This window comes from Salmo trutta, chromosome 16 (assembly GCF_901001165.1).
Source record: "Salmo trutta chromosome 16, fSalTru1.1, whole genome shotgun sequence".
Taxonomy (NCBI): Eukaryota; Metazoa; Chordata; class Actinopteri; order Salmoniformes; family Salmonidae; genus Salmo; species Salmo trutta.
The window spans coordinates 15328267-15341532 of NC_042972.1; the positions used below are offsets into that span (position 1 = coordinate 15328267).

A 13266-nucleotide genomic window follows, 5' to 3' on the forward strand; every position below is an offset into this window, starting at 1 on the left:
ATCATAACAGCACAAAGTTGAGCTTGTCTACGGTCACAACAGGACCTGATTCATGACAGACCTAGATCATGTCAAGCCCTCCCTGGTGTCAAGTCATACATACATGCAGTTCTCATTTTGAGAACCGACTAGTAAAAAGACCAACTGGAGCCATGTCGTAATGTGGCCACTTTTAATACAGCTATAGCAGACGCAACGCATAGGTGTGTAATGGACACCACTTCCTCTTCAACTTTGACCCCCGGGGAGCATGAGTAACACCCTTCGATCGGCCGACGACTGCCATCCCTTGCTCATTTCTCTTTTCACTTGACCTTTTTAATACTAACCGGTATATCACCCCTTCTCGCCTTCTGACAGCAAACTAAATGGGACTTGCAACATGGCGTGCGGTGAATGCCAGGGATACTTGAATACCTTTGACTAAACACGAGCCATTTCTAGAGAGAGAGGACACCCTACTGTCTGCGCATGGACTATTCTAGACGGTTCTGACTTAGAATATGTGGACAACTACAAATACCTAGGTGTCTGGTTAGTCTGTAAGCTCACTTTCCAGACTCTCATCAAACATCTCCAATCCAAAGTTAAATCTAGAATTGGCTTCCTATTTCGCAACAAAGCATCCTTCACTCATGCTGCCAAACATACCCTCGTAAAACTGACCATCCTACCGATCCTCGACTTCGGCGATGTCATTTACAAAATAGCCTCCAATACCCTACTCAATAAACTGGATGCAGTCTATCACAGTGCCATCTGTTTTGTCACCAAAGCCCCATATACTACCCACCACTGCGACCTGTATGCTCTCGCTGGCTGGCCCTCGCTTCATACTCGTCGCCAAACCCACTGGCTCCAGGTCATCTACAAGACCCTGCTAGGTAAAGTCCCCCCATATCTCAGCTCACTGGTCACCATAGCAGCACCCACCTGTAGCACACGCTCCAGCAGGTATATCTCTCTGGTCACCCCCAAAGCCAATTCCTCCTTTGGCCGTCTCTCCTTCCAGTTCTCTGCTGCCAATGACTGGAACGAACTACAAAAATCTCTGAAACTGGAAACACTTATCTCCCTCACTAGCTTTAAGCACCAGCTGTCAGAGCAGCTCACAGATCACTGCACCTGTACATAGCCCATCTATAATTTAGCCCAAACAACTACCCCTTCCCCTACTGTATTTATTTATTTTGCTCCTTTGCACCCCAGTATTTCTACTTTGCACTTTCTTCCACTACAGATCTACCATTCCAGTGTTTTACTTGCTATATTGTATTTACTTTGCCACCATGGCCTTTTTTGCCTTTACCTCCCTTATCTCACATTGTATATAGACTTATTTTTCTACTGTATTATTGACTGTATGTTTGTTTTACTCCAAGTGTAACTGTGTTGTTGTATGGGTCGAACTGCTTTGCTTTATCTTGGCCAGGTTGCAATTGTAAATGAGAACTTGTTCTCAACTTACCTACCTGGTTAAATAAAGGTTAAATAAATGTGTGTGTGTGTGAGTGATTGAGAGAATTCTCTAAGTTAGGCACCGATTCAATTTCCACCAGGTAATATCTCCGTTGGAAATTATACTGTATTTCTTATCAACATTAACATCAATAAACGAGGTCAAAGCATTCAACAAAGTCCTGTGTCATGCAAAATCAGGTTGACATGGTTAAATACTGCCAACAGCTATGGAGTCATACATTGCCCAGAGTCCAAAAGACAGTGAGGAACAATCATTAGCAAACTCCTGTAACCACCATGCCATACTGTGATTAAAATGACAATTATCCACATACACTATCAGATTCAACTAATCAGGGTGTTGTTAAGTTAGATGAAGTGTGGTAGGGCTGGGCTGGAACAAAAACGATTGCACACACATCTAGCCTCGAGGAACTGACTTTGAAACCACTGATTAGAAGTCCAATCTGAACCGTTTGTGATTGTGTTCGTTATATCTCACATGACATCAGGGGCGCCACTTTGGTTTTAGAAGTGGTGGTGGCAATTGTATTAGAATATTTTTATTTATATATATTTTTCAGTTGGATGAACAGCCTACACGACCGCTCGGAGGTGTCCGCATGGTCCTAAAGCGCACCGGTACCGCGTTTTGGATCACATTCCAATGATAAAAATGGGGGAGAGGACAAAAATGCAATTTCAGAATGTGGGGGGGACATGCCCACCCCGTCCCCAGTAAATGTTGCGCTCCTGCATGACACTATCCATAAACATGTCCCGTAAATGCTATTGGTTGTGTCACAGACAGCGCATTCTCCGAAGACTAGGTGGAAGTTGCTACATTATGGTTTAAGACTGGGGGTTCTGGCTAGAATCATTGGTTTTGTTTACAGGTTGATGACAAGACAACTCCAAAAAGCATTAGGCGAGATACTCACAGGACAATAAATTGAGAAGTCGTATAACTACCTAGATAGTACAGAATCATGGTCAATCTATTCATACCCCATTCAAGTACCCCAAAGGATTGTCTCCTGAGGTAGTATTGTAATAATATTATAATTTGCCATTTAGCCGATGCTTTTATCCAAAGCTACTTACAGTAATACATCCATACATCTTCCGATGGGTTGCCCCAGTGTGATTCAAATGCACAATCCTGATATTGCAAATGCCATGCTCTACCAATTAAGCCACTGAAGGGCTAAACGTTTAGCGAATTGCAGAGATGTCAACAAGTCCCTCACTTACCTCAGCCAGCTGCAGGATTTCAACGGGGACATCGTGGACCACTACTTCTGCGGATCCATCAGGTTCTGGAACGCATCTCTTTCAATTGTGACGCTGGGTACTGTGAACGCATCCCATAGATACGGTAGTACTCTTCTCTTGTTTTTTTATGTCAGTTATCCCAAGGACCTGCTCTCCTTCCTTATATTTCTTTTCAAAGGGACTCGCTCTCTTTTCTTCACTCCTTCAGTGAATCTGGGTTCTCCCTTTGCTTCGTTGGCACTCTTATTTTAGCCCCCCCCAAACCCTCTAGTCTGCCAGGACTGGACCCCTCAGCCTCCACTCAGTCCCTCTCTCTAGCTGTCCCATCTCTCCCTTTCTCCCTCAGTCACTAGCTGTTCTCCCTTCCCTTCCAGCCTGCACAAACCTTCCTCTCTCTCATCTCCTGTTACACCTCTCTGACTGCCCTCTCTCTCCCCTTTCAACCTTCAAAGAAACACCCTTCTCTTGCTCTCTCTCGCTCCCCATCTCTTTTTACAATGTTCTCTCTAGCTGTTCCCACTCTCCTGTCAGCCTGCTGCACAGACACTCCCCTCTACCTCCCTACAGGGAGAGGGGCAGCTGTTTTGGTCAGGCATCAGGCCCTTCCCCATTTCTTGGTGTATGTTCAGCCTCTCTCTTTCTCTCCTCTCATATGGGAGCGATTAGATAGCGCCGCTCACTACGACACCCTGCCCGGACAGTGAAACGGTTCCTTCCTACCATTTTCCCTCTCCTTATCTATGTCACGTGGGAACGACAAGAGAGAGTGCCTCACACACTCAAATAACCTGTCCACCCACCCGGAACCTGAAACTCTACTTGTGGAGCGAACACACACAGGACATCAGTACTGTAGTTCTCTCTATTTCTCACCCTTTCCCCCTCTATGTTTTCCCTAAATATCCCTCTCAACTGAAAACAATGAAAGACTGTTCCTTTAGAACTGTGTATATCAAGGGGATGTTGTGGTTAGTAAAAGTAGCGAGGCTGGAGAGGGTCTGCTCCTGTCTTGAGGGAGTCAGATGGGGAGCTGGACCTCCTCGGTGAGCCAGCTGGTATTCCGGCCCAACCATCAGGAATAACACTCCACAGAAAAGAACAGGGGGTGGGGAACACAAACACAGTTAAACCCCCCTCCAACAATGAATTCCCATTCAAAATCCTATTTTCCCTGACCCTAAAATAGCCTTTTTACAAGTAAGGACCGGCAAAATATCCTCAATTCTCTGAATTTTAGGTGGTTTACTATTCTTGTGAGGACTTCTAGTACTCACAAGTATAGTAAAATGTGTACACAAACACCTGTCAGCATTCCTGAGGCAAATCATCAAGATGCTGATGACTGTTTTAGCAGAGGAGTCCAGGACCCTCCTGTTCCTGTCGAGACAGGCGTGAGGGAGGGGGACGGGTGGCACAGCAGGACCCATCATGAGTTCTGTACACAGCGGGGGTTGAAGAGTGATCACCACCAGAGAAACAAACTGACATCTATGTTCAGGTCAGGACCACACCTGGGGTGTGTTCATTGAGGTGAAATATTCACAATGGTGCAGATTGAAATAGAGCAGACACTTCCATATTCTGCATGACAATCATATCTGTTCTACATAATTAATTCCTATCTGAAGGTTTAACTGCGGCACAATGCAAACTGACATCTAATTATTGCTGATTAATGACCGTCCTTGTCAAGGAACTGCATAAATACAAATTCATATAATGGGCTCTATGGAATAACATTACATATACAGATGAATTCGGAAGATTACATACACCTTAGCCAAATACATTTAAACTCAGTTTTCCATAATTCCTGACATTTAACCCTAGCAAAAATTCCCTGTCTTAGGTCAGTTAGGATCACCAATTTATTTTAAGAATGTGAAATGTCAGAATAATAGTAGAGAGAAGGATTTATTTCAGCTTTTATTTCTTCCATCACATTCCCAGTGGGTCAGAAGATTACAATTAGTATTTGGTAGCATTGCCTTTAAATTGTTTAACTTGGGACAAACGTTTCGGGTAGCCTTCCACAATAAGTTTGATGAATTTTGGCCCATTCCTCCTGACAGAGCTGGTGTAACCGAGTCAGGTTTGTAGGCCTCCTTGCTCGCACACACTTTTTCAGTTCTGCCATACATTTTTTGAGGTCAGGGCTTGTGATGGCAACTCCAATACCTTGACTTTGTTGTCCTTAAGACATTTTGTGACAACTTTGGAAGTATGCTTGGGGTCATTGTCCATTTGGAAGACCCATTTGCGACCAAGCTTTAAGTTCCTGACAAATTTCTTGAGACGTTGCTTCAATATATCCACATAATTTTCCTGCCTCATGATGCCATCTATTTTGTGAAGTGCACCAGTCCCTCCTGCAGCAAAGCACCGCCACAACATGATGCTGCCACCCCCGTGTTTCACGGTTGGGATGGTGTTCTTCGGCTTGCAAGCATCCCCCTTTCCTCCAAACATAATGATGGTCATTATGGCCAAACAGTTCTATTTTTGTTTCATCAGACCAGAGGACATTTCTCCAAAAAGGACAATCTTAGTCCCCATGTGCAGTTGCAAACCGTTGTCTGTCTTTTTTATGGGGGTTTTGGAGCAGTGGTTTCTTCCTTGCTGAGCAGCCTTTCAGGTTATGTTGATATAGGACTCGTTTTACTGTGGATATAGATACTTTTGTACCCGTTTCCTCCAGCATCTTCACAAGGTACTTTGCTGTTGTTCTGAGATTGATTTGCACTTTTCACACCAAAGAACGTTCATCTCTAGGAGACAGAACGCGTCTCCTTCCTGAGTGGTATGACGGCTGCGTGGTCCCATGGTGTTTATACTTGCGTACTATTGTTTGTACAGATGAACGTGGTACCTTCAGGCATTTAGAAATTGCTCCCAAGGATGAACCAGACTTGTGGAGGTCTACAAAACAAAAACAAATCTGAGGTCTTGGCTGATTTCTTTTGATTTTCCCATGATGTCAAGCAAAGAGGCACTGAGTTTGAAGGTAGGCCTTGAAATATACTGCTCAAAAAAATAAAGGGAACACTTAAACAACACATCCTAGATCTGAATGAAAGAAATAATCTTATTAAATACTTTTTTCTTTACATAGTTGAATGCGCTGACAACAAAATCACACAAAAATAATCAATGGAAATCCAATTTATCAACCCATGGAGGTCTGAATTTGGAGTCACACTCAAAATTAAAGTGGAAAACCACACTACAGGCTGATCCAACTTTGATGTAATGTCCTTAAAACAAGTCAAAATGAGGCTCAGTAGTGTGTGTGGCCTCCACGTGCCAGTATGACCTCCCTACAACGCCTGGGCATGCTCCTGATGAGGTGGCGGATGGTCTCCTGAGGGATCTCCTCCCAGACCTGGACTAAAGCATCCACCAACTCCTGGACAGTCTGTGGTGCCACGTGGCGTTGGTGGATGGAGCGAGACATGATGTCCCAGATGTGCTCAATTGGATTAAGGTCTGGGGAACGGGCGGGCCAGTCCATAGCATCAATGCCTTCCTCTTGCAGGAACTGCTGACACACCCCAGCCACATGAGGTCTAGCATTGTCTTGCATTAGGAGGAACTCAAGGCCAACCGCACCAGCATATGGTCTCACAAGGGGTCTGAGGATCTCATCTCGGTACCTAACGGCAGTCAGGCTACCTCTGGCGAGCACATGGAAGGCTGTGCGGCCCCCCAAAGAAATGCCACCCCACACCATGACTGACCCACCGCCAAACCGGTCATGCTGGAGGATGTTGCAGGCAGCAGAACGTTCTCCACGGCGTCTCCAGACTCTGTCACGTCTGACACATGCTCAGTGTGAACCTGCTTTCATCTGTGAAGAGCACAGGGCGCCAGTGGCGAATTTGCCAATCTTGGTGTTCTCTGGCAAATGCCAAACGTCCTGCACGGTATTGGGCTGTAAGCACAACCCCCACATGTGGACGTCGGGCCCTCATACCACCCTCATGGAGTCTGTTTCTGACCGTTTGAGCAGACACATGCACATTTGTGGCCTGCTGGGTCATTTTGCAGGGCTCTGGCAGTGCTTCTCCTGCTCCTCCTTGCACAAAGGCGGAGGTAGCGGTCCTGATGCTGGGTTGTTGCCCTCCTACAGCCTCCTCCACGTCTCCTGATGTACTGGCCTGTCTCCTGGTAGCGCCTCCATGCTCTGGACACTACGCTGATAGACACAGCAAACCTTCTTGCCACAGCTCGCATTGATGTGCCATCCTGGATGAGCTGCACTACCTGAGCCACTTGTGTGGGTTGTAGACTCCGTCTCATGCTACCACTAGAGTGAAAGCACCGCCAGCATTCAAAAGTGACCAAAACATCAGCCAGGAAGCATAGGAACTGAGAAGTGGTCTGTGGTCCCCACCTGCAGAACCACTCCTTTATTGGGGGTGTCTTGCTAATTGCCTATAATTTCCACCTGTTGTCTATTCCATTTACACAACAGCATGTGAAATTTATTGTCAATCAGTGTTGCTTCCTAAGTGGACAGTTTGATTTCACAGAAGTGTGATTGACTTGGAGTTACATTGTGTTGTTTAAGTGTTCCCTTTATTTTTTGGAGCAGTGTACATCCACAGGTACACCTAGTAATATAATATGAATAGGGTGAGTTATGAATAAGTCCCTTGTTCATAATGACAGACACCCTTAATAAGAGGACGGATGTCCATTGGAAACGTATCTATTTGCCAACAAGAAAATTCGGTTATTTTCATTTTTCTATTCCTTTTTAAGTTGTACTTCACATATTTACAAGTTGGCACAATGAAATAAATTGCGTACAGAAAGTATTCATACCCCTTGACTTATTCCCCATTTTGTTATGTTACAGACTGAATTCAAAATGTATATAAAAATAAAATCCTCAGCCATTTACACACATTACCCCATAATGACAAAGTGAAAACATGTTTAGACATTTTTGCTAATTTATTGAAAATGAAATGCAGAAATCTCATTAACATAAGTACTCACACCCTTGGCAGCAATTACAGCTGTGAGTCTTTCTGGGTAAGTCTCTAGAGGTTTCCACACCTGGATTGTGCAATATTTGCCCATTGTTGTTTAAGAAATTCTTCAAGCTCTGTCAAATTGGTTGTTGATCATTGCTAGAGTGTTGAGGTTATTGCCCTGTGTCTGGTGGAAAGCAGACAACCAGGTTTTCCTCTAGGATTTTGCATGTGCTTAGCTGCATTCCATGTATTTTTAATCCTAAAAAAACTCTTCAGTCCATAACAATTACAAGCATAACCATTTTAACCTTTATTTAACTAGGCAGGTCAGTTAAGAACAAATTCTTACTTACAATGACAGCCTACCGGGGAACAGTGGTTTAACTGCCTTGTTCAGGGGCAGAATGACAGATTTTTACCTTGTCAGCTCTGGGATTCGATCCAGCAACCTTTCGGTTACTGGCCCAACAGTCTAACCACGACTACCTGCTGCACCACAGGTAGTCTAACATGATGCAGCCACCACTATGCTTGAAAATATGGAAAGGGGTACTCCGTAATGTGTTGTATTGGATTTGCCCCAAACATAATATTTTGTTTTCAGGACAAAAAGTTAATTGCTTTGTCACATTTTTTTGCATTATTTAGTAACTTGTTGCAAACAGGTTTTGGAATATTTGTATTCTGTACAGGGTTCCTTCTTTTCACTCTGTCAGTTAGGTTAGTATTGTGGAGTAACTACAATGTTGCTGATCCATACATCCAATAAACTCTGTTTTAAAGTCACTATTGGCCTCATGGTGAAATCCCTGAGCGGTTTCCTTCCTCTCCGGCAACTGAGTTAAGGACGACACCTGTAGCTTTGTAGCAACCAGGCTCCTGAGTGGCGCAGCAGTCTAAGACACTGCATCTCAGTGCTAGAGGCGTCACTACAGACACCCTGGCTCAAACCCAGGCTGTATCACAACCGGCCATGATTGGGAGTCCCATAGGGCAGCGCACAATTGGCCCAGTGTCGTCCGGGTTTGGCCAGTGTAGGCTGTCAATGTAAATAAGAATTTGTTCTTAACTGACTTGCCTGGTTAAAAAAAAGATTGATACACCATCCAAAGTGTAATTAATAACTTCACCATGCTCAAAGGGACATTCAATGTCTGGGTTTTTATTATATTTTTTACCAATCTATAATAAGTGCCCTTCTTTGCGAGGCATTGGAAAACATCTTTGGTCTTTGTGGTTGAAATCCACTGCTCGACTGATGGACCATACAGATAATTGTGTCTATGGGGTACAGAGATTAGGTAGTCTTTCAAAAATCATGTTAAACACTATTATTGCAATGTGACTTAAGCAAATTTTTACTCCTGAATTTATTTAGGCTTGCCATAACAAAGGGGTTGAATACTTGACTCAAGACATTTCAGCTTTTAATGAATATTTACACTTTGACATTTAGGTATTGTGTGTAGGCCAGTGACCAAAAAAAAATGTATTTAATTAATTTTAAATTCAGGCTGTAACGCAACAAAATGTGGAAAAAGTCAAGGGGTTTGAATACTTTCTGAAGGCACTGTACATTTGGTTTGATCCTTGACATCCACCAGGTACTCACAAGCCCAATTTATCAATTACTTTGAAATGTTAAAAATGTCATCTCGGAGTAATCCTTGCATCCTCTAGAGCGGCTCAAATGTTTTCACAAATGTAGATATTTTCACAGAATGAAGTCAATCACCAACAGCTGGCCGAAATATGTAGTTGATGGCTTTTTAATTTGTCACCATTGCGTCAGTCAGCGAGTGTTGAGAAATGTATACATCTGCACTGTGATTGGGGATAATAGTGATGAGATTAAGTTGAGATGAGTCTGTGGGCAGGCATTGTTATGTCTGGATTACATTGATATGGTATTGGTACTCCTTGTATATTGCTCAATTCTTGTGTTTTTATTCGTTGTGTTATTTAAGTTATATATTTTTAACTCTTCATTGTTGGAAAAGCACTCGTAAGTAATAATCTTTACGGTAAAGTCTACACCGGTTGTATACGGTGCATTTGAAAACTGAAATTTGAAGTCCCCTGTAGAACAAGTTGTACAAGAAACGTCAGTTTTAATGAGTAACTTCAAAACATATCAAAATAATCATTTAAAATGTTTCCAATTAAATCGGGAATTAGGACGCACTTTGTATCCCCATATCAAATCTGGCATAATCAAAACCTCATAGCTTAAAGTAAAACAATTAATCTCATACGCCCAATAAAAACGGTGACTTAACCATGAAACGCTTGATTACGAGCCCTTCCAAACAATACAATTAAATAGTACCACAATTGGAATACAATACATAAGAATGGAGCTATATACAGGGTGTACCAGATCAATGTTCAGGTGTACAAGGTTTTTGAGGTAGTTATGTACATGAAGGCAGGGTAAAGGGACTAGGAATCAGGATAGATCATAATACAAGTAAAATAAAGGACAGAGTAGCAGCAGCATAGTGTGTTGGTGTTGTGTGTGTATGTGAGGAGTTTTTGCATTAGTGGCAGTGCAGTGTGTGAGTGAGTATATAGTGTGTGTATATATAGTCTTGTGAATGTGGATAGAGTCAGGTCAGTGCAGATAATTAAAATGGTTACCCAGACTATTTAGCAGTCTATTGCCTTGGGAATAGAAGCTGTCTCGGAGCCTGTTGGTCCAAGAGCCGATGCTCTGGTACCGTTTGCCGCACTGTAGTCTATGGCTTGGGTGGCTGGAGTCTTTGGCAATTTTTCTGGCCTTCCTCTGACACCGCCTGATATGGAGGTCCTGGATGGCAGGGAGCTTGGCACCAGTGATGCACTTCTGTAGTGCTTTGCAGTCAAGGGTGGTGCATTTGCCATACCAAGCAGTGATGCAGCCAGTCAAGATGCTCTTGATGGTGCAGTTGTAGAACTTTGAGGATCCACAAGGCCCATGCCAAATCTTTTCAGCCTCTTGAGAGGGACTCTCGTGGCCTTTCGTGACTGTGCGGTCCATGTTAAGTCCTTAGGGATGTCAACGCCAAGAAACTTGAAGCTCTCGTCCTGCTCCACTACAGCCCTGTCGATGTGGATGGGGGCATGCTCTCCCCTCAAAATTGTAGTCCACAATCAGCTCATTGGTCTTACTGACATTGAGGGAGAGCTTGTTGTCCTGGCACAACACTGCCAAGTCTCTGACCTCCTCCCTTAAAGCTCCCATCGACGTCGGTGTTCAGGCCTACCACCACGTCAGCAAACTTGGTGTTGGAGTTGTGGGTGAATAGGGAGCACAGGAGGGGACTAAGCACACACCCCGGAGGGGTCCACATGGTGGTTGTGTTGTGGCCTACCCTTATCACCTGGAGCCAGCCCGTCAGTGGGGATCTGATAGGTCGTCTCTGAATATATTGCTAATTATTACACTGCTGCTACTCTGTCATCTATGCATAGTCACTTTAATAACTCTACCTACATATTACCTCGAATAACCTGTGCCCCTGCCCATTGACTCTGTACCGGTACCACGTATATAGCCTTGCTACTGATATTTTACTGCTGCTATTTAATTATTTGTTACTTATTTTCTACTTTCTTAACTGCATTGTTGGTTAAGGGCTTGTAAGTAAGTATTTCACCTATTGTATTTAGCATGTAACAAATAACATTTGATTTTGAATAAGAATTTCCAAGCTACTTCCCAAAACACTGTCAACCACCTTCCCAGTACATCTCAATAGATCAGTAGCACTGCTTGCTGGCTAAAGTTTTGTCCTACACTAGTAGTACCAGCTTCAGACTTCAAACATTTCTCAAAGGTAGACTTTCATTGGGTGCACTCTTTTGCAGCGGATGTCTGGTTATTAGCTGTGTGGGCAGAGTTGGCACTCGATTTGTAATTTAGTAGTCTGGTGGCAAATGCCGATTTCCCCACTCACAACAGACCAGCTAGGCGGGGTGGAGTAAAAAAAAAGAAGTTTTTAAACGCTTGTGGTAGAGAACTTCTGATCATTAAGAAAGAGAACCGCCACAAAACAATGCTTCCTTTATTGATCAGCTAATTTTTCCTGATCTGTCGTCTTTTAGTTAGTGACGGCATTCACCGCCCGCGCTCTACAGTACTCAATGGCCAACTCTGCCTTCACTTACGTAGTTCAGTGTCCGCCGGCGGGGCAAAATAAGCACCCCCCCATTGAGAACGATGTCATGAGTATTGGCTGGACCAATCGGCTAGTATACTTTTAACCTAGTCAGCCAGCTGTCTGGTAAATAAAACACTGCCTTTTTAACTGCACATGAGATTTAATAGGTCAGGCTGACAAGCAAGCATCCAGTAACCAACTCTTCATCCTTTTCCACTGGGGAGAAGGATGGAGCCCAACTCATACCATCACAAATGTAAACAATTTGTTTTTACCCCACTTTTTTATTTATTACAATTAATTCAATTTTCCATATTTTCTTGTGTCGACTATTCCTTTCCTTTTCCATTTAAAACAAGTCAGTATATGACTATTCTTTTTAGAAACTGAAAAGTCCTGAAAAGGGGAGGGAGGGTTACGAGTAAGGAAAGTAGGTAGAAGTGATGACCTCCCAGGTGCCTCTACACCAGGTGAGGAGACTTTCATATTTAATGTGAGATTCTTTCATTGGCTGGATCTTCTTTTCACTCCCCCGCTCTCGCTTTATTCTACGCTCTCCTCTGCGTCGTCTCCTTGCTCGCTGTCCATTAGCAAAGCGGCGTATTTACTGGCTGAGCTGAATTTCTGAAAAAAAAAAAAAAGCTCAGATCAGGAGAGATCCTAACATTGCTCATTTGTTCCCACATTACAAAAAATGTCCTTAGTTATGTATTTACATGGTACAGTGCTACTACAGGTAACGGGTCAAACACTTAAATACTATGTCACAATGTGCACCTAAACTGCACATTGTATTATAAAAAATAAAAAAAAAGATTTAAATGAGAAGTATTTGCGCCTTTATATTCCTGTTTTCACCCACAGAACTGTCGCTGACTGGATATTTTTTGTTTGTAGCACCATTCTCGGTAAACTCTAGACACAGTAGTGCCCGAAAAGGCCAGAAGACAGGCCGTTCCTGACAAACTGGCACCGACGACCATACCACGCTCAGTCGCTTGTTTTGCCCATTCTAACGTTCATCCGAACAGTAACTGAATGAGTTGATGCCCGTCTGCCTGCTTTATATAGCAAGCCACGGCCACAGACTCCACAAGGTGTCGAAAGCATTCCACAAGGATGCTGGCCCATGTTAATTCCCACATTTGTAAAGTTGGCTGATGTCCTTTGGGTGGTAGATCATTCTTGATACACAGTGAAACTGGAGAGCGTGAAAAACCCAGCAGCGTTGCAGTTCTTGACACAACCCGGTGCGCCTGTCACCTACCATACCCGGTTCAAAGGCACTTAAATACTTTCTTGCCCATTCACCCTCTGAATGGCACACGTACATAATCTGTGTCTCAATTGTCTCAAGGCCTAAAAATCTTTCATCTACACTGATTGAAGTAGATTTAAGTGACATT

At 43.5% G+C, this 13266-nt stretch overlaps 1 protein-coding gene across 7 annotated transcripts in view; it reads right to left on the reverse strand.

Annotated features, from left to right (window-relative positions):
- Window positions 1-12000: 12000 nt before the first annotated feature.
- LOC115150164 (eukaryotic translation initiation factor 4B) overlaps window positions 12001-13266 on the reverse strand; it is a 41158-nt gene continuing 39892 nt past the window's right edge. For all 7 annotated transcript variants that reach the window (XM_029693150.1, XM_029693149.1, XM_029693154.1 and 4 more), the window contains one exon: window positions 12001-12484. In XM_029693150.1, the coding sequence (XP_029549010.1) occupies window positions 12404-12484 (81 nt within the window). In that variant the 3' untranslated portion in view covers window positions 12001-12403. The remainder of the gene's footprint in view (window positions 12485-13266) is intronic.